Here is a 23,872-nt window from a genome sequence, read left to right as displayed (position 1 = left end):
GCCGAGGCGGGTAGATCATATGAGGTCAGGAGCTCGAGGCCAGCCTGGCCAACATGGTGAAACCCTGTCTCTACTAAAAATACAAAAAGTAATTAGCCAGGCATGGTGGCGGGCACCTGTAATCCTGGAAACTCAGGAGGCTGAGGCAGGAGAATCACTTGAACCCGGGATGCAGTAGTTGCAGTGAGCCAAACTCACACCACTGCACTCCAGGCCTGGGTGACAGAGTGAGACTCCATCTCAAAAAAAAAAAAACCTACAATGATATATCATCTCATACCAGTTAAAAAAGTTTTTATCCAAAAGATGGAATAACAAATGCTGGCAAGAATGTGAAGAAAAGGTAACCCTCGTACACTGTTGTTAGGAACATAAATTAGTACAATCACTATGGAGAAGAGTATGGCAGTTCCTCAAAAAACTACAGATAGAACTACCATATGATCCAGCAATCCCACACTAGGTATATACTTAAAAGAAAGGAAATCAGTATATTGAAGAGATATCTGCACTCCCATATTTACTGCAGCACTATTCACAATAGCCAAGATTTGGAAGCAACCTAAGTGTCCATCCACAGAAAAATGGATAAAGAAAATGTGGTACATATAGACAATGGAGAACTAGTCAGCCATAAAAAAGAATGAAATCCTGCCATTTGCAACAATATGGACAGAACTGAAGGTCATTATGTTCAGTGAAATAAGCCAGGCAAATAAAGACAGACTTCTCAGGTACTCACTCATATAAAAATTAAAACAACTGAACTCACAAAGATGTAAAGTAGAATGATAGCTACCAGAGGCTGGGAAAGGTAGTGGGGGGATGGGGGAGTGGGGATGGTTTCTTTTTTTTTTTTTAAGACGGGGTCTTGCTGTTGTCTCCCAGGCTGGAGTGCAATGGCGTGATTTCGGCTCACCACAACCTCTGCATCCCAGGTTCGAGTGATTCTCCTGCCTCAGCCTCCCTCCCGAGTAGCTGGAATTACAGGCACCCGCCACCACACCCAGCTAATTTTTGTATTTTTAGTAAAGATGGGGTTTCACCATGTTGGCCAGGCTGGTCTTGAACTCCTGACCTCAGGTGACCCACCCACCTTGGCCTCCCAAAGTGCTAGGATTACAGGCGTGAGCCACCACGCCCGGCCGGGGATGGTTTCCATAGGTAGAAAATATAGTTAGATGGAATGAATAAGACATAGTATTTGATAGTGCAACAGGGTGACAACATTCAATGGTAATTTATTGTACATTTCAAAATACCTTAGAGTATAATTGGGTTTTTAGTAACACAAAGGATAAATGTTTGATGTGATGGATAACCCATTTACCCTGATGTGATTATTATGCATTGCATGCCTGTGTCAAAATAACTGATGGGCTGGGCATGGTGGCTCACACCTATAATCCCAGCACTTTGGGAGGCCAAGGCAGGAAGATAGCTTGAACCCAGGAGTTCAAGACCAGCATGGGCAACATACTGAGACGTCGCCTCTATGCATACACAAAAATTTTTTTTTAATTCGTTTGGAATGATGGTGTATACCAATTGCCCCAGCTACTCGGGAGGCTAAGGTGGGAGAACAGCTTGAGCATAGGAGGAGCAGGACACTGCACTGTAGCCTGGGCATAAGGGCAAGCCCCTATCTCAAAAAACAACACTTCATGTACACCATAAATATATACACCTACTGGGCTGGGCACGGTGGTTCATGCCTGTAATCCTAGCACTTCGGGAGGCTGAGGTGGGCAGATCATGAGGTCAGAAGTTTAAGACCAGCCTGACCAACATGGTGAAACCCCATCTCTACTAAAAACACAAAACTTAGCCAGGCATGGTGGAGCGCACCTGTAATCACCAGCTACTCAGGAGGCTGAGGCAGGAGAATAGCTTGCACCCAGGAAGCAGAGGTTGCAGTGAGCTGAGATCGCACCACTGCACTCCAGCCTGGGTGACAGACTGAGACTCCATCTCAAAAAAACAAAAACAAACAAACAACAACAACAAAATATATATACCAATATGTACCCACAAAAATTAAAAACAAAAAATTGTTTAAGGTATGAGTGTAAATACGTTCCCTATAATGCACTGGGTCATAGACCAGTATGTATTTCTATACCCCTACAAGTACTCTTTTTTACAAAATTTATTATTATACAGTAGCATAATATATAGTTTTGTTGTTTTAATTGTGGATGCCTATTTTGGTTTCAGATTTCTTACCATGTCAATATACCAGGTCCATCTCATTCTTTTTCAAGCACAACATGTATATATTAAGTATATTAACCCTGTATTACTTTTCCCTGTTTGTAGTCTGCCTTTTAATTTTGATAACTTCTATGCTTGGACAGTTATCTTCCTTAAACTAGACAGCAGATAAACATTTATCTAAAATTTCATATAGTTTTCTTATGTTGTTTGTCATGTATTGATATTATTTTGTTGCAGAGGATAGGTAAAGTATCTTTTTTTCACTCTTATTTTAGGTTCCAGAGTATATGTGCAGGTTTGTCATACAGGTAAACTGCATGTCACAAGGGTTTGGCATAAAGATTATTTCATCGCCCAGGTAAGCAGCATAGTACCAAATAGTATGGCATATATACACCATGGAACACTATGCAGCCATGAAGAAAGAATGAGACCACGTCCTCCACAGCAACATGGATGTATCCTAAGGACATTATCCTATACAAACTAACAGAGTAACAGAAAACCAAATACTGCATATTCTCACCTATAAGTGGGTATAAGTGGAACCTGTAAGTATTCTTTCAAAATACATACATATAGGCCAGGCGCGGTGGCTCACACCTGTAATCCCAACGTTTTGGGAGGCTGAGGCAGGCGGATCACAAGGTCAAGAGATCGAGACCATCCTAGCCAACATGGTGAAACCCCACCTCTACTAAAATACAAAAAATTAGCCAGGCGTGGTGGTATTTTATTGTACATTTCAATAAATGTAGTCCCAGCTACTTGGGAGTAGTCCCAGCTACTTAGGAGGCTGTAGTCCCAGCTACTTGGGAGGCTGAGGCAGGGGAATCACTTGAACCCAGGAGGCAGAGGTTGCAGTGAGCCGAGATTGTGCCACTGCACTCCAGTCTGGTGACAGAACCAGATACCTTCTCAAAAAAAAAAAAAAATATATATATATATATAATATATATTTATATATACATAAACATATAAAATGATATAAAGAATAGAGATACAAATTTAATAATATAACAATTTAACAATATAATTAGGAGGGCCTGTTTATATATGAAGTATATTTTATCATGATAGATTAGATACAGTATTAATAAATTGCTTCCTTTAACACCCTATTCACTGAATTTTTCAGTAAACCACGATTACTAATTATTCCTGGAATCCGAAAAGAGGTTAAAAAGATTTTATAACAGTATCCTATGAAATGTACTACTTTCAAGTAATAGTAGTTGAATTACCAAAACCCATCACTCAAGCCAATGACTACAATTAAGATATCAGTAACACTTCCTAGACAAATAAACAGTCAATTAATTATATTTACATCTGAGAAATGGAGAAAGTACATATAAGCCATGATTCCAAAGTCAAAAGAGAGAATATTTGGCAAGGAGGGGTGAGTTATAGCAGTTTTTTGTATGCTGGTAATTAATTTTAATTTCCCACATTTTTATGTAGATTTCTGCTATTCTTGTCCTACTTTTCTAATCATCTTTCTATATGGATGACTACGTAAGTCTAAGAATGCCAAAAGAGACAGACACAGAACCAGTCGGATTCCTTTCTTCTTAAAGCTTCTGCGCAGCAAAAGACACTTTAACAGACAACGTAGAGAATGGGAGAAAATTTTTACAAACAACGCATGTGACAAAGATCTAATGTCCAACACCGATAAGGAACTTAAACCAATCTACAAGAAAAAATAATCTCATTAGAAAATGGGCAAAGAACATAAAGAGACACTTAAAAAGAAGACATACATGCAGCCAATAAGCATATGAAAAAAAGCTCAATATCACTGATCATTAGAGAAATGCAAATCAAAACCACAATGGCATACCACCTCACACCAGTCAGAATGGTTATTATTAAAAAGTCAAGGCCGGGCATGGTGGCTCACGCCTGTAACCCCAGCACTTTAGGAGGCCAACACAGGCAGATCACATGAGGTCAGGAACAGCCTGGACAACCTGGCAAAACCCCGTCTGTATTAAAAACACAAAAATTAGCCAAGCGTGGTGGCGGGCACCTGTAATCCCAGCTACTCAGGATGCTGAGACAGGAGAATCGCTTGAACCCGGGAGGCGGAGGTTGTACTGAGCCGAGATCATGCCACTGCACTCTCCAGCTTGGGTGACAGAGCTGGACTCTGTCTCAAAAAAAAAAAAAAAATTATATTTGAACTTTGTTTGAATCGCTAACACATACTGGGCATTCCATAACAAAAGAAAGGACATGAGATTGTGATTCTTATTAGGGTTTGAAAGGCACTTCACTAGGGTTCAACATAGAGCAGTCTGAAACATACTATAATAATTTAATCCAATGGCTCATCTACAGCACCTAAAAAGATTCCAGCAGATTCTCATTATTCAGTGTAGTTACGGTCTATTTCCATGAACACTGAATTAGTAAATAAAAAGTTAGGTTTCAGCAAGCCACTGGTCACATTTTTGTAAACTTACGAACACCTAATTTTGTTGTATGTGTGCTTATTTAGTATATATTGTTGGCTAGGCGCAGTGGCTATCGCCTGTAATCCTAGCACTTTGGGAAGCCATGGCAGGCGGATCATTTGAGGTCAGAAGTTCGAGACCAGCCTGGCCAACATGGTGAAACCCCGTCTCTACTAAAAATACAAAAAAAAAGAAAAAAAATTAGCCAATCATGGTGGTGCATGCCTGTAGTCTTAGCTACTCAGGAGGCTAAGGCAGGAGAATGGCTTGAACCCAGGAGGCAGAGGTTGCAGTGAGCCAAGACTGCACCACTGCACTCCAGCCTGAGCAACAGAGTGAGACTCTATCTCCAAAAAATAAATAAATAAATAATATATATTGTTGATTCATTAACATTGAACTCACATCCAATGGCACTACAGCATTCACGCCTGAATTAAGTTTATTTAATGCATGTATTTTCTCTGTAAGGCACATCACAGACATCTCGGACTTATGAATGCAAAGCAGCACTTCAGCACTATATGCTTGGGGGCTAATTTAAATGGCAAAACAACCAACAAACTACAAAAATAGGAAAAGCATGGCATTAAATAGACAACAAAAACGATACCTGGCTATTGTATGAGAGCTGAAAAAGAAGGCAGAATATCACCCTGTTCAAACTCAAATTCTTTGTCACTCTGTGCAAGCACATGACTATGAAAGTGCTATGAGTACTGATTTGGGGATTACAAAAAATAGTAGGTCAGTTCACAAATACGAAAGCTGCAAACAAAGAGGATCGACTGTATTTTTGTAGACAATCTAATCTCATAGAAGATTTCAATTCAGACAAAAATCATGAGAATTACTGTATTAGAAAAGGGTACTAGATAGGGGGAAAAGAATAAAAATCAGAATTAAAGGCTCAAAATTCTGCATCAACCATATCCAGTTACACTTTAATATGTTTGTGACAGACTACATTATTGTTCCCAAACCATCACCCCTCCCTATATCTACAACCTTTCCCCAAGACAATGCAGTTCCTCCTGCTAGAGATCAGGTATATTTATCTATACTATCAATGTTAGCCATGGACAAGGTATGTGTTTTGGCTGACTGAATGTTAGTGGACATGATATACGCAATGGCTTAAAATGTACTTCCTGAACTGGAGTTTCCTTGTGATTCTATCACTGTGACAAAAACGCATCCTCATGTAGTCCACTGATCCAAGGGGGAACAAACACACAGAAAACATACCTAGACTTTATCTGTAGCCTGGAGCCTCACCAAGCCAAGAACAGTCAACTCACAGACATGTTAGCAAAAATAAATGTTTTTCGTACCTTAAGTTTTATATAATTATTGACCTATAGTTAAATGATATATAATATACATTGATTTTAAAATATCATTATCCCATTAAAAATATTTACATTAAAAACTGAGATCACTTTCTATCCTTTTTTTTTTTTGAAATTAAGACACAGGGTGTCTCAGTGTTGCCCAAGCTGGAGTTCAGTGGCTAGTGGCTATTCACAAGCACGATCATCGCACACTACAACCTCAAACTCCTGGGATCAAGCAATCCTCCTGCCTCAGCTTTCCAAGTAGCTGGGACTACAGATGTGTACCACAGCATGTCAGCTGTCTCTCCCCTTCTTGACCTAAAGCCTAGCACAAAAATTAGCTGAAGAGAATGTTTCCAAAGATGCCTGAATCAATATCTCCCATCCTACATAATTTCTGTTTGATTTTGCCATTCACCCATAAAATGGTGGGATCTACCTCCCCTCCCAGCAAATTTGAGCTGGCCCTCTAATCCTACGATCTGAAGCCAGATATTAAGCTACTTAATTAATTTCCATGTTTGTCTTCCATGCAACCTAGCAATCAAGTAAGAAGTCAAAACCTACTGATACGGTTTGGATGTGTCCCCACACAAATCTCACCTTGCACTGCAATAATTCCCATGTGTCAAGGACAGGGCCAGGTGCAGATAACTGAATCATGGGGATGGTTCCCCCCATACTGTTCTCATGGTAGTGAATAAGTCTCATGAGATCTGATGGTTTTATAAATGGGAGTTCCCCTGCACATGCTCTCTCTTGCCTGTTACTATGTGAGACATGATTTTGTACCTCCTCGCCTTCCACCATAATTGTGAGGCCTCCCCAGCCATGCAGAACTGTGAGTCAATTCAACCTCTTTCCTTTATAAATTACCCAGTCTCAGGTATGTCTTTATTTGCAGTGTGAGAACAAACTAATACAATAAATTGGTACCAGTAGAGTGGGAAGCTGCTCTAAAGATATCCGAAAATGTGGAAGCAACTTTGCAACTGGGTAACAAGGAGAGGCTGGAACAGTTTGGAAGGCTCAGAAGAGGATAGGAAAATGTAGGAAAGTTTGGAACTTCCTAGAGAATTGTTGAATGGCTTTGACCAAAATGTTAATAGTGATACAGACAATGAGGTCCAGGCTGAGGTGGTCTCAGATGGAGATGAGGAATTTGTTGGGAAATGGAGTAAAGTCACTCTCACTATGCAAAGACACTGGAGGCATTGTGCCTCTGTATTAGAAAAGGGCACAAGATAGGGGGAAAAGAGTGAAAATCAGAATTTTTTTCTAGAGTTCCCTAGAGATCTGTGGAACTTTGAACTTGAGAGAGATGATTTAAGGTATCTGGCAGAATAAATTTCTAAACTGCAAAGCGTTCAAGAAGAAGCAGAGAATAGTTCAGAAAATTTGTAGCCTGATGATGCAAGAGAAAAGAAAAACGTATTTTCTGAGGAGATAGGTTGTAGAAATTTGCCTAAGTAATGAGGAGCCAAATGTTAATCACCAAGACAATGGGGCAAATGTCTCCAGGGCATGTTAGAGATCTTCACAGCAGACCGTCCCATCACAGGCCTGGAGGCCTAGAAGGAAAAAACGGTTTTGTGGGTCTGGGATCCCCTGCTGTGTAGAGCCTAAGAACTTGGTGCCCTGCATCCCAGCTGCTCCTGCCATAGGTAAAAGGGGCCATTGTACACCTCAGGCCATGGCTTCAGAGGGTGCAAGTCCCAAGACTTGGCAGGTTCCAGGTGGTGTAGAGCCTGAAGATGCACAGAAGTCAAGAATTAAGCTTCGGGAACCTCCGCCTAGATTTCAGAAGATGTATGGAGACGTCTGGAAATGCAGGTAGAAGTTTGCTGCAGGGGCAGGGCCCTCATGGAGAACCTCTGGTAAGATGGTGTCGAAGGGAAATAAGGGGTTGGAGCCCCCACAAAGAGTCCCCACTGGGGTACTGCCAAGTAGAGCTGTGAGAAAAGGGCCGCCATCCTCCAGACCCCAGAATGGTAGATCCACTGACAGCTTGCACTGTGTGCCTAGAAAAGCTGCAGACACTCAATGCAGTCAGAAAGGGGGCTGTACCCTGCAAAGCCACAGGGGCTGGGCTGCCCAAGACCATGGGAACCCACTTCTTGCATCACCTAGATGTGACACATAGAGTCAAAGGAGGTCATTTTGGAGCTTTAAGATTTGCCTGCTGGATTTTGGACTTGCATGGGGCCTGTAGCCCTTTTGCTTTGGCTACTTTCACCCATTTGGAATGGGTGTATTTACCTAATGCTTGTATTCCTATGCATCTAGAAAGTAACTAACTTGCTTTTGATTTTACAGGCTCATAGGTGGGAGGGACTTGCCTTGTCTCAGATGAGACTTTGGACTATGGACTTTTGAGTTAATGCTGAAAGAAGAGTTTGGAGGACTTTGGGGAAGGCATGATTGGTTTTGAAATGTGAGGACATGAGATTTGGGAGGGGCCGGGGCAGAATGATATGGTTTGGCTGTGTTCCCACACAAATCTCATCTTGAAATGCAATAATTCCCATGTGTCAAGGGCAGGGCCAGGTGGACATAATTGAATCATGGAGGCAGTTCCCCCATGCTATTCTCATGGTAGTGAATAAGTCTCACGAGATCTGATAGTTTTATAAACGGGAGCTCCCCTGCAAATGCTCTCTCCTGCCTGCCACCATGTAAGACACGACTTTGCACCTCCTCGCTTTCCACCATGATCGTGAGGCCTCTCCAGCCATGTAGAACTGTGAGTCAATTAACCTCTTTCCTTTATAAATTATCCAGTCTCGAACAGGTCGTTATTAGCAGCATGAGAACAGACTAATACACCTACTAAGACACTGTAAAAAGACCCAAACTAGACATGTGGCAAGAGAAAAAGAGAGAGAGAGAGAGAGAGAGAGCACCAGCAAGAAGGGAAGGGGTGGGGTAGAAGTAAGGAAGAGGCAAAGACAGAGAGAGATGCCATGGAGCAGGACATCGACTGCAAATCATCTGGGCCCATTTTGTATCTTATAGCCATCCTAGTGCTCCAGCTGATACTGTATGAAGCAGAACTTCCCAGCCAATCCACACAATTGTGAGAACAAATAAATTGCTATTGTTTTATGACACTAACTTTTGGGGTGAATTATTACATGATAACTCAAATAGTTGTTAATAAATGTGTGCTGAATTAATTTAATTCATTAAAATATTCTGTTTCATGCTTACCTTGGTGTTGGCCATGTCCACAATATACTGGTCTCCTTTTATACATTCCATTACTTCAAAACCATCTCTGTCAATCACCTTGGCCTGAGAGCTTCCAGATACAACAAGAATCATGTCTCCTGTGTTACTATACTGTAATGACTTGATCTGGTGGCTGTACAAAAAGAAAAGGAAAATTGATAAAATACTGAGCACAATGTTTATAATTTTACTACAGTAAGTATTGCCAGAAAAAAAATGTTACACAAATGCACAAATTGATAATTTCACAAAATCAGGAACATCAACCTCAAATGCATTCTAAATACCCACTGGCGGCCGAGTGAGGTGGCTCATGCCTATAATCCCAAAACTTTGGGAGGCTGAGGCAGATGGATCACCTGAGGTCAGGAGTTCAAAACTAGCCTGGCCAATGGTGAAACCCTGTCTCTAACAAAAATACAAAAAATTTGCGGGGCATGGTGGCAGGTGCCTGTAATCCCAGCTACTTGGGAGGCGGAGCCAGGAGAATTGCTTGAACCTAGGAGGCAGAAGTTGCAGTGAGCTGAGATCGCGTCACTGCACTCCAGCCTGGGCAACAAGAGCAAAACTCTGTCACAAAAAAAAAAAAAAAAAAAAAAAACAACCAACCAACCAACCACTGGCTATTCTGGTAGTTCTCTCTTCCCACTCTCCACTGCAATCTATCTTCTGGCTCTTTCTCAGAAGAAACAAGAACTGCCTCAACTTCCTCTCATTATCCTTATAAACTTATCTTTACTTGAACTTTCTTCCTCCTCCTCTTTCATTACAATGGTAGAAATGAACCTCTTCCAGCCCATGGCAAATCATACTTATATCCTGGATCTCATCTCTCCCAGTCTCCTCAGGAACTTCTACCGACTATCTTCTCTCTCTCCTCCCCTTCACAGCTAAGCTGTTTGAACAAGTTTTCAAGCCTCCTCATCTCCTCCTTTAATTCTCTAGCACTACAATATCTTTCCACCCTCACCACTTCACCAAAACTCATGTTGCCATTGTGGCTGTAGTGAATACAGTGGTGTGCTACCCAGAACTCCCCCTTCAGAAGTGAAGTGCTCATTATCCTAGCTTCTGGGATTTTGCCTACTGATGGCTAATAGCTGGACCCTCAGGAATTTCCCTGAGTTGCAACTCCCTCACCAAAGGTTACACTATTATACCACCCCAAAACAGCCCACATTCAATGACTGACAAATATGCAGTAGAACAGTCTATTCCTGGAATATCTCAGAGGGGTTATTCTAGCTTCAGATCTCCCTGTGGAACAGTTGTTGCTGCTATGGCAATTACATGGCAATTCAATTTCCCCATCTTCCTAATGCTGTTTCCCTTGTACCCTCTCTTACAGGGATTGACCCCAGAAACACTCCCCAATATAAACTTCTGTCATGCAAACACAGACATTTCAAAGTGTGTTTTTGGGAAACCTGACCTGGGAGAGTTGATACCAAAAGTGGTCCTATGAAGTTTTGACTCCCAATGAGAATTTGATGCTGTATCAATCAAAAACTGGCTAGCAATGAGAAACCCATTACTGGTGGCACATAGTCCCTAACATGCCACAGCAGGGCAACCACAATTGCTGAAACTTTTGTTGGTGAAAGAGAAGCCACGGCAGGTGCAATGTTTCAGGCATTTGTGAAGTACACAGAAGTAATTAAAAGGACTAGGAATTGGATAGCTGTTGCTAGGAGCAGTCGATGCAACGGAGAAAAACAATGAAAGGGTGAGAGTGATAAATCACCAATTAAAGACTATAATGTGAAATCCAGAGAGTCTCTCTGGCAGCATATAAAGACGGGGTTATTGGTCTCTGTCAGATAAGCGGTATGCAGTCATTGATCTCATGAAGCATTTTTTCTACCCCTGTTAAGGAGGACTAAGAGCAGCTGACAGTCACATCCAACTAACAACAGCATACATTTACACGCATGAATCAAGGCTATTATTAATTTTTCAGCCTTTAGAGTCCCAAGGGATACGAACAATCCAAAGAAATTCATGTTGATCCATGGTCTAAATATCACATTAATTCAATCAGGTGAGCAAGAAGGAGCACATACACTGGTAAGATACAATCTTCCCAGAAAATGAGAGATAAACCCTATAAAAGAACAGGAGATTGAGACAAGGAGATGAGGAGAAGATGCATGTAGACAGACATATGAAAGGGGACAAGTATGAAGCTTTTTGGGTCACAAATTAATCCCAGAAAGCATCAACCTCAAAAAAGGCAATGAATAACCATGCAAAGTGACTTGGTCAGTTTGGCTGACGTCATCCACCCCACTGTTAATAGGCTTGTAAATGAAATAGTCATGGTGGCATCAACAGAAGTTATAGATGAGTCCAACAGCAACTCTTAACTTGACCTAACTATTGTTGCTGCTGAAGATCCAACCTGCCAACTCTGGTGAGCCCTTCCTCACAAAATCAATACTAAGCTAATAAATAAGTAAAATATATTATATGAAAAATGGTAATAAGTATGTGGGAGAAATAAAGCTAGGAAGGTAAGAGACAGGGATAAATATTTTAAATAAGGAGGTCAAGAAATAAGTGAGTAGCTAGAATTACAGAATCACTTAAAGTAAAGGCAAAAATAAAGATGTTTTCAGAAAAACTAAAACTAACAGAATTTGTCAACAGTTGACTTGCTTTAAAAGAGGTATTACACAGAATTCTCCAGGTAGAAAGAAAATGATCCCCAATAAAAGTACAGAGTATGGCACGAAGAATAACAGAAAGGGAGAATATACAAGTAAATGAACAAATAAGTTATGAATACTGACGGCATAAAATAACAATACCATCTGAACAGTTTAAAATGCACATACCAATATGTAAAAGTACAAAGGACCCTTGAACAACACAGGTTTGAACTACACGGGTCCACTTTTACACTGATTTTTCTCAACCACATACAGATCAAAAATACAGTATTCTGCCAGGAACAGTGGCTCGTGCTCATAATCCCAGTAATGCAATGAGCTATGATGGCGTCACTACACTCCAGGCTACGTGACAGAGCAAGACCCAATCTCTAAAAAAAAGAAGAAAAGGTGGGGCACAGTGACTCATGCCACGGTTTGGGAGGCCGAGGTAGGTGGATCACGAGGTCAAAATCAAGACCATCCTGACTAACATGGTGAAATCCCGTCTCTACTAAAAATACAAAAAATTAGCCAGGTGTGCTGTCATGCACCTGTAGTCCCAGTTACTTGGGAGGCTGAGGCAGGAGAATTGCTTGATCCTGGGAGGCAGAGGTTGCAATGAGTCAAGATTGCTCCACTGCACTCCAGCCTGGCTGACAGAGCGAGACTCCGTCTCAGAAAAAAAAAAAAAGACGAAGAAAAAAGAAACAATAAAACATCGTATGTAGTATTCACTATAGTATTCACAGGATGCAAAACTTGCATATACAAAAGGCTGGCTTTTCCCACAGGTGGATTCCTCAGGACCAACTGCAGGACTTGGGTATGCACAAATTTGAATACAGACAGGGATCCTTGCCTATACCAAGGGGATAACTATGTGTGAGAACAGTAGCAAAACGGCAGGAGGGAGTAACTGCCGTTACGTGTAGTTAATAATCCAAAGTCTTTGTATGTGACTGGGAAGTAGTAAAAGTACTAATTTTAACAGACTTTGTTAAGTTGTAATCTTTAGGCTAACGACTAAAAGAATAGTAAAAGACAATAAACTAACAAACTGACAGAGACGAGAAAACATAATATTAAAAATTAATGCAGACCGGGCACGGTGGCTCACATTGTAATCCCAGCACTTTGGGAGGCTGAGGTAGGCGGATCACCTGAGGTCAGGAATTTGAGACCAGCCTGACAAACATGGAGAAACCCCATCTCCACTAAAAAAGCAAAAAAAACTAGCTGGGCGTGGTGGTGCATGCCTGTAATCCCAGCTACTCGGGAGGCTGAGGCAGGAGAATCGCTTGAACCCAGGAGGGCGGAGGTTGTGGTGAGCCAGATCACACCATTGCACTCCAGCGTGGGCAACAAGAGTGAAACTCCATCTAAAAAAAAAAAAAAAAAAAATTCAAGGAACAAGGATGCGTGCCAAGGCTCATATCTGTAATCCCAGCATTGTGGGAGGCCAAGGCAGGTGGATCACTTGAGGCCAGCCTGGTCAATATAGCGAAACCCTGTCTCTACTAAAAATACAAAAAATTTGCCAGGCGTGGTAGCGCACACTTGTAATCCCAGCTACTCGGAAGGCTTAGGCATGAGAATCACTGGAATCTGGGAGGTGGAGGTTGCAATGAGCTGAGATCATGCCACTGCACTCCAGCCTGGGCAATAGAGCAAGACTCTGTCTCAAAAACTAAAAATAAAAAATAATAAAATAGGCCGGGCACAGTGGCTCAAGTCTGTAATCCCAGCACTTTGGGAGGCCGAGGCGGGCGGATCACGAGGTCAGGAGATCGAGACCATCCTGGCTAACATGGTGAAACCCTGTCTCTACTAAAAATACAAAAAAATTAGCCAGGCGTGGTGGCACATGCCTATAGTCCCAGCTACTCGGAAGGCTGAGGCAGGAGAATGGCGTGAACCCGGGAGGCAGAGCTTGCAATAAGCCCAGATTGCGCCATTGCACTCCAGCCTGGGTGACAGAGCAAGACTCCGTCTCAAAATAATAATAATAATAATAATAAAATAAAGGAACATTACTGGAGATAAACAGGACCTTTCACCATTATCCTCAGCAAACAAATGCAGAAACAGAAAACCAAACGCTGCATGTTCTCACTTATAAGTGGGAGCTGAATGATGGAACACATGGACACGTGGGGGAACAACACACGTAGGGGAACAACACACATTGGGGCCTGTGTGTCAGGGGGAGAGCATCAGGAAGAATAATTAATGGATGCTGGGCTTAATACCTAGGTGATGGGATAATCGGTGCAGCAAACCACTATGGCACACATTTACCTACATAACAAACCTGCACATCCAGCACATGTAGCCGCAGAACTTAAAATAAAAGTTGAAGATTAAAAAAAAATTCATAATAACAAATGGGGAAATCTACCAGGCAGATACAATAATTCTAAGTGTGCTCATGCCTAGTGACAGTCCTCCAAATACATAAAGCAAAAAATCACAAAACTAAAAGGAGAAACAGGCAAATCTACAATCACACTGGGAGATTTTAACATCTCTTTTCCAGTAACTGATACTACCAGCCAATTTTTAAAGATCAATAAGGATAGAGAAGATTAGAACAACACAATAAACTTAATTTACCTATGTTGGATGCACAACAAAAAATGCATTCAAGTATACAAATAATGTTTAAAAAACTGACATATGCAAATCTGTAAATCAAGTCTCAATAAATGTCAAAAACCTAAAATCATATACAATATGTTCTCTAATCCTAGTGGAATCGTTACAAATAAATTTTCAAAAATAATCTGAAAACCGCTGAATGTTTGAAAAATAAAGCAAGATACCTACAAGTAATCCTCAGATCAAAGAAAAAAACACAATAGAAATTAGAAAATGTTAACTGAATGATAATGAAAACACAATGAATTAGAACTTGTGACATGTAGCTAAAGCTATTTAATAGAAAATTTACGGAGTTAAATACATACATTACAAACAACTGTTTTAATCAATGATCTAAACGTATGTTTCCAAAAGCTAGAAACAGCAAACTATATCTATCTCTCATGAACACAGATACAAAATACTCCAAACAAAATATTAGCAAATGGAATCCAGCAATATATATAAAAGGAAAAGATATCACAATCATGTAAAATGTATTCCAGCAAAGCAAGATGGCTTTAATATTCAAGTCAATTCATGTGACTTTCTAAAAATCCTGCATAAAGGAAGAAAAGTAATTCAGGCATCTGATAAAACATCAACATTAAGAATATAAGGCCAGGCGCGGTGGCTCACACCTGTAATCCCAGACTTTGGGAGGCAGAGGTGGGCAGATCACCTGAGATCAGGAGCTCGAGACGAGCCTGGTTAACATGGTGAAACCCTGTTTCTACTAAAAATACAGAAAATCAGCTGGGCGTGATGGCACACACCTGTAACCCCAGCTACTCGGGAGGCTGAGGCAGGAGAATCACTTGAACTCAGGAGGCGGAGGGTACAGTGAGCCGAGATCATGCTATTGCACTCCAGCTTGGGGAACAAAAGGGAAACTCAGTCTCAAAAAAAAAAAAAAAAAAAAGAGAGAGAGAAAGAAAAAAAGGATATGAATAGACCAAGCTAGAGTAGGAGAAAATATTTGTAATGCAAAAGATTATTGCTCTGTGTGTATGGGTATCTCCTAAAATACATTAATTACAAAAAAAAAAGAATAAAAAGACTAACAACCCCTAAAAGTGTAAAAACATAGATACTTCACAAAATATATTCAAGTGCTCTACAAAAACATCAAAAGGTGCTTCACATCATTAATCATTTGTGAAATGCAAAAACAAAAAAACACAAGGTATCATGTTATATTCACCCACTAAAATGGTTAAATCAAAGATACTGACAATATCAAATATTGTCAAGAATGTGGAGCACTTAGAATTCTCATACACAACTGGTAAAGTGTAAGATAAAAAAATAGGTTGGAGAACTGTTTGACAGTTTCATATAAAGGTAAACATGTACCCATCCTATGACTCAGCAGTTCTATTCCTAGGTATGTTCATAGCACACAAAAAGGCTCATACGAAAATGTTCAAAGCAGCCTTATTCATTATGTCCAAAAGCTGAAAACAATAATCTAAATTGTACACTTGGCCAGATACAATGGCTCACGCCTGTAATCCCAGCCCTTTGGAGACGGGCGGATCACTTGAGGCCAGGAGTTTGAGATCAACCTGGCCAAAGTGGCAAAACCCTGTCTCTACTGGAAGTACAAAAACATTAACCAGGCATGGAGACGAGTGTCTGTAATCCCAGCTACTAGGGAGGCTGAGGCAAGAGAACTTCTTGAATCTGGGAGGCGGAGGTTGTAGTGAGCCAAGATCGTGACACTGCACTCCAGCCTGGGCAACAGAGTGAGACTCCGTCTCAACTAATCAATCAATTGTACACTTTACATGCTGTATATATAATTTGTACATTTCGTATATTCATGCAATGAAATACATGGATAAATGTCATAAGCATTTTATTGAGTAAAACAAAAAAGATACACACTATACATGATATAATCCCAATTACATCAAGTCAAAAAATAGGAAAATATTATGGCAATAAAAATTTTAAAGTACTTGCCTCTATGGGAAGGAGGGACATGGAATGAAAAGGAATCGAGAACTTTCTGAGGAGATGGGTATATTTGTTTTCAGTGATACTTAAGCAAGTGTATGCAAATATCAAAGCATTCAAGTCAAGCCCTTAAGAATGGCAAAATCTTGCATACAAATTGTACCTCAATAAAATTTGTATTTAAACTTGGGATATTCACTAATAATTTCTTAAAATCTCCTGGCAAATTAGGAAGGGAAAGGTTATATTTGTTTTCAGTGATACTTAAGCAAGCGTATGCAAATAACAAAGCATTCAAGTCAAGCCCTTAAGAATGGCAAAATCTTGCATACAAATTGTACTTCAATAAAATTTGTATTTAAACTTGGGATATTCACTAATAATTTCTTAAAACCTCCTGGCAAATTAGGAAGTAAAGGGAAAGTTCTTGATTTGATAAAGAGTATCATTTTAAAAAAACTATAACAAGTATCTTCCTTAATGTTGACATGTTAAAAACATTTCCTCTGACATCAGGAGCAAGATAAGAAAACCTATTTTCAACACTTCTATTCAACATATAATAGAGGTCCTTGACAGTGCAATATGACAAGAAAAAGGCCACTTGATTTATGACAAAAATGATGAAAGAAGTCTTTTCAATGAATGATGCTGAGTCAATTTGACATTGTAAATAACAAATCTTTGTCCTTATTTTACAACACACATAAAAATCAATTCCAGGTACAGTGTAGACATTAATTATTAACTTTTAAAAGTAATATATCTAAATTTCTGGAAGATAAAATTGACAACACAGGGTTAAAGAAAAATTTTCTTAAACAGAAAACAAAAAAAATTCTAACCATAAAAAAACAGAACGCAAATGTTACCTTCATCAAAATGAGGAATTTCTATTCATCAAAAGACATCACAAACAGTGAAAACACAAGCCAAAAATTGTGAGTGAATATGTGCCTCCTATTTAATCAATGAAAGTCCCTAGATCCACCATATTTTTAAAATCTATTAAATGGTACTAAAAAAATAAAAAAAGGCAACCACCAGAAAAATGACCAAAAGATTTATCCATTTGAGAAAGGATATCCAAATACCCAATAATGTTATAAGAAGTTATCTAATCTCATCATGCATCACAAAAATTCAAAATAAAGCTACAATGAAATACTACTATATATCCACCAAAATGACTAAAATTTAAAAGGCTGACAACACAAAGTGTTAGCAAAGATGTAAGGTAACTTTTGTGGACTATGGGTAGGAGGGTAGACTGGTACAATCATTTTCAAAATCTATTAGAAATACCTGCTAATGGGCGGGTGCAGTGGCTCACACCTGTAATTCCACCACTTTGGGAAGCCGAGGCAGGTGAATCACTTGAGTTCATGAGTTTGAGACCAGCCTGGCCCACGTGGCAAAACCCTAAAACCTAAAAATACAAAAATTAGCCATGTGTGGTGGCTCATGCCTGTAGTCCCAGCTACTGAGAAGGCTGAGGCAGAAGAACTGAACCCAGGAGACAGAGGTTGTAGTGAGCTGAGATCGTGCCACTGCACTCCAGCCTGGGAAACAGAGTGAGCCTCAGTCTCAAAAACAAACAAACAAACAAAAAAATACTTGCTAAAGCAGAATGTATGCATAATCAATGACCTAGCAATTCCACTATCAAGTATATACCCAACAGAAAACCAAATATGTGTTCCAAATGACATCTACAAGAATGTTCACAGAAAAACCACTCATAGTAGCCCCAAACTGGAAATAAGTCAAATGTCCATAGGCAGAAAATAGCTAAGTAGATGTATATTCATACAGTAGCACACTGTATAGCAATTGAAATGTACAAATTTTTGCTATAAACAGTATGGATATATTTTACAAATATAATCAAGTGAAAGAAGCCAGACAAAAAAAAATATGCTGTATTCACCCATTTAAGTAATATTCAAATATAGGCAAAAGTAATCTATGGTGCAAGTAGTCAAGATGAGAAGATTGTGAGTAATATCTGGTAAACAGGTTTCTGGCACTGGTAACACTACTTCTTCTATTTGGGTAGCAATTACAGGGATGTATTCATTTTATGATTAGTCCTCAAGCTATAGCCTTAGTAGTATCATAATTTTCTAAATATTATATTTTAATTTAAACATTATAAAAATTAGAGACATCTGAAGCAATTTTATATTAAGGCCCTTAATTCACCAGTAAGGATATCAAATGGGAACACTACTGTACTTTACAGTATAATTTAATTCTTGAAGGCTAGAAAATTCTCAGAATAAACTAGTAAGTACATGTAAAATGTTTTGTGGTTTAAATTGTTTGAGGGGTTAGGGGTTTTTTTGGTGTGTGTTTTTTTATTTTTTTTGTTTACATGGGCATCCTTCAGTTTTTAATAATGTAAAAAATTATATTTCCCCATTGCCAATGTGTATACATTAATCTGCAGCAATTTTATACAATAAAAGGTGAACTTCTATGCAGTAAACAGTAATTTAACAAAAAATGTACAGGAAGAAGAATGTTCATTACACATACAGGAAACATAAATATTACCAAATATTGGCAAGCACCAAAATTTTCAGAAATAGAAGTCTCTTACAATTATAGCTCTCTCAAGCAAAAAAATAGCAGAGAAAAACTTAATTTACCTTAGGGACTATTTATTTACTTAGAGATTTCTTAAAAGGTCAAATGGGGTCACACAGAGTACTAAGAAGGGCTGTTCATTCAGGCCTCACTAAGAACTCTTCTTCATTCAGTAGCTATATAGTAATATGACAACTGCTCTTACAACCCAAAGAGGAACTACAGCAACTACTCGTTAGAATCTGTTGCTCCCAACTCTGTTTTGCAATTATATGACTCAAGTATTCTGTCTCTGTTAACTATTACTTCTGTTACTCCCAATTAAATTCCCTCTAATTCTCCCACTCTGCCTATTTAAGCGTTCTGCTGCCTCATGGCTTCAGTTCCATCAGAGTTATGCATTCTGTTTTCTCTGTACATTTTTGCTCTGCTTCCATTGCTAATTTGCTAGTAAAGTGTTGTATATTCAAAGTTCCAAAGAAATAGAATATCCAAGACATCGTCAATCATCCAAAAAACAGTGTAGGAGGCCACAGTTAAGAGAAGCAAGACCATTAGCTTTCTTTATAGGCTCAAGAACAACAGGATGCTTTGGTCCTGTATCAACAGGATGCTTTTCGGGCAGATCCTACTGCCACCCTAGCTATGGGCACATGTCAGAGTCCCATGTAATAAAGGAGACAAAAGGAAATCCATCACAAGTATAAACTAAGAAAAGTACTACAAGGTTTCTAAGAATGGAGCTGTACAACTCACTCTGCCCCATTTGTTACTTCTCCATGGCACTTACCACCATCTATTATATATATTTGGTTTATAGTCAGTCTTCCCTCATTAGAATGAAAGTTCCGTGAGGATAGGACTATACAGTCATCCCTCAGTATCCATGGGGGACTAGTTCCAGGATCTCCTGAGGATAACAAAGAACACTCAAGTCCCTGATATAAAATGACATAGTATTTGCACATCACTTTGCACATCCTCCCATATACTTCATATCAACTCTAGATCACTCATAATATCTAAAGTAAATGTCATGCAAATAGTTACTGTACTATATCGTGTAAGGAATAATGACAAGAAAAAAGTCTGTACATGTACAGTACAGATGCAATTTTTTTCCCAGTATTTCCAATCCTTAGTTGGTTTAATAAACAGATGTACAACCCAGGAATAAGTTCTGGTGTCCTATTGCATAGTAGGATGAGTATAGTTAATAATAATGTATTATATATTTGAAAACAGCTGGAAGAGTACCGATTGTGAATTTTCTCCCTACAAAGAAATAATTATGCAAATTACCGATTTGATCATTACACATTGAGTGCATGTATTGAAACATCATACTGTACCCCATATATATGTACAATTATTATGTGTCAATAAAAATTTAATGTCAATATGTGAAATAAAATGAAAAAATATAACTTTTTAAAGCAGTAATTATCTCTATGTGGTAGGAATATATACAATCTGAAATAAAAAATATGTTTGTTAGGACAAAATAGATTATAGATTATTTTAAATGTGGAAACTATAAATTATAAAATTCTCACAGAACCTGAAAAATTATTAGTATTTAAATATTTAAAAATCTGTCCTTGGAGAGAAAGCAAGTTATCACATTTACATCAACAAGTGCAACATATGAGCCTATTACCATCTGCTACAGACTGCACGTTTGTGTTCCCTCAAAATTCATATGATAGGCCGGGCGCGGTGGCTCATGCCTGTAATCCCAGTACTTTGGGAGGCTGAGGTAGGTGGATCATGAGGTCAGGAGATCGAGGCCATCCTGGCTGACATGGTAAAACCCTGTCTCTACTAAAAATACAAAAAATTAGCCAGGTGTGGTGGTGGGCATCTGTAGTCCCAGCTACTCAGGAGGCTGAGGAAAGAGAATGGCATGAACCCAGGAGGCGGAGCTTGCAGTGAGCTGAGATTGTGCTACTGTACTCTAGCCTGGGCGACAGAGTGAGACACTGTCTCAAAAAAAAAAAAAAAAAATTCATATGATAAAGCCCTAACCCCCAAAGTGAAGATATTGCGAGGCGTGGCCTTTAGGAGAGAATTAGGTATAGATGAAGTCATGAGAACAGAGGCCCTATGGTGGCATTAGTTCCTTTATAAGAAGAGACACCAGAGCTGCTTTTCTCCCTACCATGTGAGGATACTAAGAGAGGATTGCCATTTCCAATCTAGGAAGCAGGCCCTCTTTTAGAAACATAATTTGCCAGCACTTTGATCTTGCACTTCCAGACTCCAGAACTATGAGAAATATCTATTGTTTTCTGTTTTGTTTTGTTTTTTTCAGACAGAGTCTCACTGTGTCGTCCAGGCTGGAGTGCAGTGGTGCAATCATGGCTCACTGCAACTTCCGCCTCCCGAGTTCAAGCAATTCTCCCACCTCAGCCTCCCAAGTAGCTGGGACTACAGGCGTGCACCACCATGCCTGGCTAATTTTTGTAGAGACAAAGTTTTGCCATGTTGCCCAGGCTGGTCTCAAACTCCTGAGCTCAAGTGATCCACCTGCCTCAGCCTCCCAAAGTGCTAGGAATACAGGCATAAGCCACCACACCTGGTCAAATCTACTGTTTAAGGTACCCAATTTAAGGTGTTCTGTTTCAGCAGCTGAAGCAGACTAAGATATCATCTTATATGCTACTGACCAGCACTATCCGACAGAACTTTCTATGACAAGGAAATGTTTCATATCTGTGCTATCCATTATGGTAGCCACTAGCCACATGTATCCATCAAGTATTTGAAATATAGCTAGTGCAACTAAAGAACTTAATCTTTTTTTTTTTTTTTTCTTTTGAGATGGAGTCTCACTCTGTCCCCCAGGCTAGAGTGCAGTGGCGCGATCTCGGTTCACTGCAAGCTCTGCCTCCCAGGTTCACACCATTCCCCTGCCTCAGCCTCCTGAGTAGCTGGGACTACAGGTGCCTGCCACCATGCCCGGCTAATTTTTTGTATTTTTAGTAGAGATGGGGTTTCACCGACTTAGCCAGGATGGTCTCGATCTCCTGACCTCGTGATCCGCCCGCCTCAGCCTCCCAAAGTGCTGGGATTACAGGCGTGAGCCACCACACCCGACTAATTTTTATTTTATTTTACCTTATTTAAATAACCACATGTGGCTAGCGGCTAATGTATTGAACACTGCAGCTATAGATAACACGAAATAAATACAAAGCAGTCTCAACTTTAGAAAAACAGAAGACTCTTACTGCCTCATAATGTAGATGCAAAATGAAATACTAAGTTAAGTAAAATGTTCTTTAAAGAACAAAAACAAAAGAAAACCTAATGAAAGCTATAAGAGTCCATTGGATAATAATGCTACCAGTACTAAGAAAGTACAGCCCCTAAAAGTGACGTGCAGTCACAAATATAAAAATGACTATTCAAGTGAACTCCTGAGGTAAAAATTTGTTATTCACCATGCTCCAAAATGGTCTGTAATATTCTTCAGAGATGGTATGGTAAACTATGATACAAGGGTAATACTAACATTATGCTGTCACAGGTGCCATTCTCTTAAAAAAGAAATCCCAAAACAAACACAAACCGAAAGCAAATAATTAAACACATTAGAGATTATTATAAAAATCCATAAGGAATTCTGGTAGAGAAACAACTTAATAATCAAAACCCCAAATATAAAATTTGCCTATCAAAAATGAAAATGTTGATAGCTTCTTGCAAAAAAAAGTTTAGAAATTTTTTTAATATAAATAAATAAGAACATCTTTTTAAACAAAATCTTAGGCTGTTGAGTCCCATTTACTTTCTACACCTCTAATTCCAAAGCTGAGAAAAAAATGGATACATCAGAAAAAAAAATTAACTCATGACAATTTGTCTTTTGGACACAGAATACAAAGGAAAAATAAAACTTATGCCTATCTGGCCAGACCTCAATAGAATTTTTCCTCCTAGCTGGTTCCTAAATCCAAATCAGATACTTATCAATAAAACTGCTTTTCTGCACAGCTACCACTAGCTAGAAACTCTTCTCTTCTCCAAATGTATACTGACCATTTCTTCTAAAATGTTGAAATTCTAGCTGATAGTTTTTAAAAAACCATTCTTAATGTACTGATTCCAGAGTACTGATTCCAATGGCCAAAAAAATTCAAAAAGATTTGATTGGTCTCTGAGATTAGAATGTGTGACAATATGAAGCATTTCACTACAATGCCCAAGATTAAAGTGTCAAAGCAGATGAGGAAATGAAGCTTTCAAAACAGATGCCTATGAGAAAGGAGCCCAGAAAAGCCAAAGGGGCAGCAGCCCAGGACCTTCCAAGGAAGAAAACTGGCTCTGGCTCCATGGTATCCTTCCTGAAATATTGGGAAAGAATGAAGTCCTTAGCAAAATTCTGGCCAGGATCCCAAATTTAAACGTAAGCTTGTAAGGAAAACACCTATGGACTTGTGTTTAAATTTGTCTATCTAAGATATAAAATTATAAGTTTGACCAAATGTGCCAGTTGTCCACTTATTGTCTCTCAGCTCCGAATTCACCCTTTCCAGTCTGCTCTGCAGAAAAGAACTCGGGACCCTTTAAACATTTTTCCTTTGCTAGTTGGCATGATGTTAGATTGACACTGTAAGAGGAGGAAATTTTCCTCTTATTTCCAAGAGTCTTGTATGTTCCTCTTTGCAGGCTCCTGTACTGCAACACAGCTTCTCCAGTGTCCAGATCCAGCACCTGTGCAATTCGCTCCATTGTCAGGCTCCTGAAGTACATAGCAGTCAGCATCATCCAG

The 23,872-nt window shown here is 39.4% G+C and overlaps 1 protein-coding gene across 3 annotated transcripts in view; it reads right to left on the bottom strand.

Annotated features, from left to right (window-relative positions):
- The window catches only part of WDR70 (WD repeat domain 70), a 386,140-nt gene that overhangs the window by 276,257 nt on the left and 86,011 nt on the right, over positions 1–23,872 (bottom strand). For all 3 annotated transcript variants that reach the window (XM_033179392.1, XM_033179394.1, XM_033179393.1), the window contains exon 8: positions 9,227–9,380. In XM_033179392.1, the coding sequence (XP_033035283.1) occupies positions 9,227–9,380 (154 nt within the window). The remainder of the gene's footprint in view (positions 1–9,226; positions 9,381–23,872) is intronic.

This window comes from Trachypithecus francoisi, unplaced genomic scaffold (genome assembly GCF_009764315.1).
Source record: "Trachypithecus francoisi isolate TF-2019V2 unplaced genomic scaffold, Tfra_2.0 Lachesis_group2, whole genome shotgun sequence".
Taxonomy (NCBI): domain Eukaryota; kingdom Metazoa; phylum Chordata; class Mammalia; order Primates; family Cercopithecidae; genus Trachypithecus; species Trachypithecus francoisi.
Note: the sequence above shows the minus strand (reverse complement) of the source record. Positions and strands in the feature narration are given on the sequence as shown.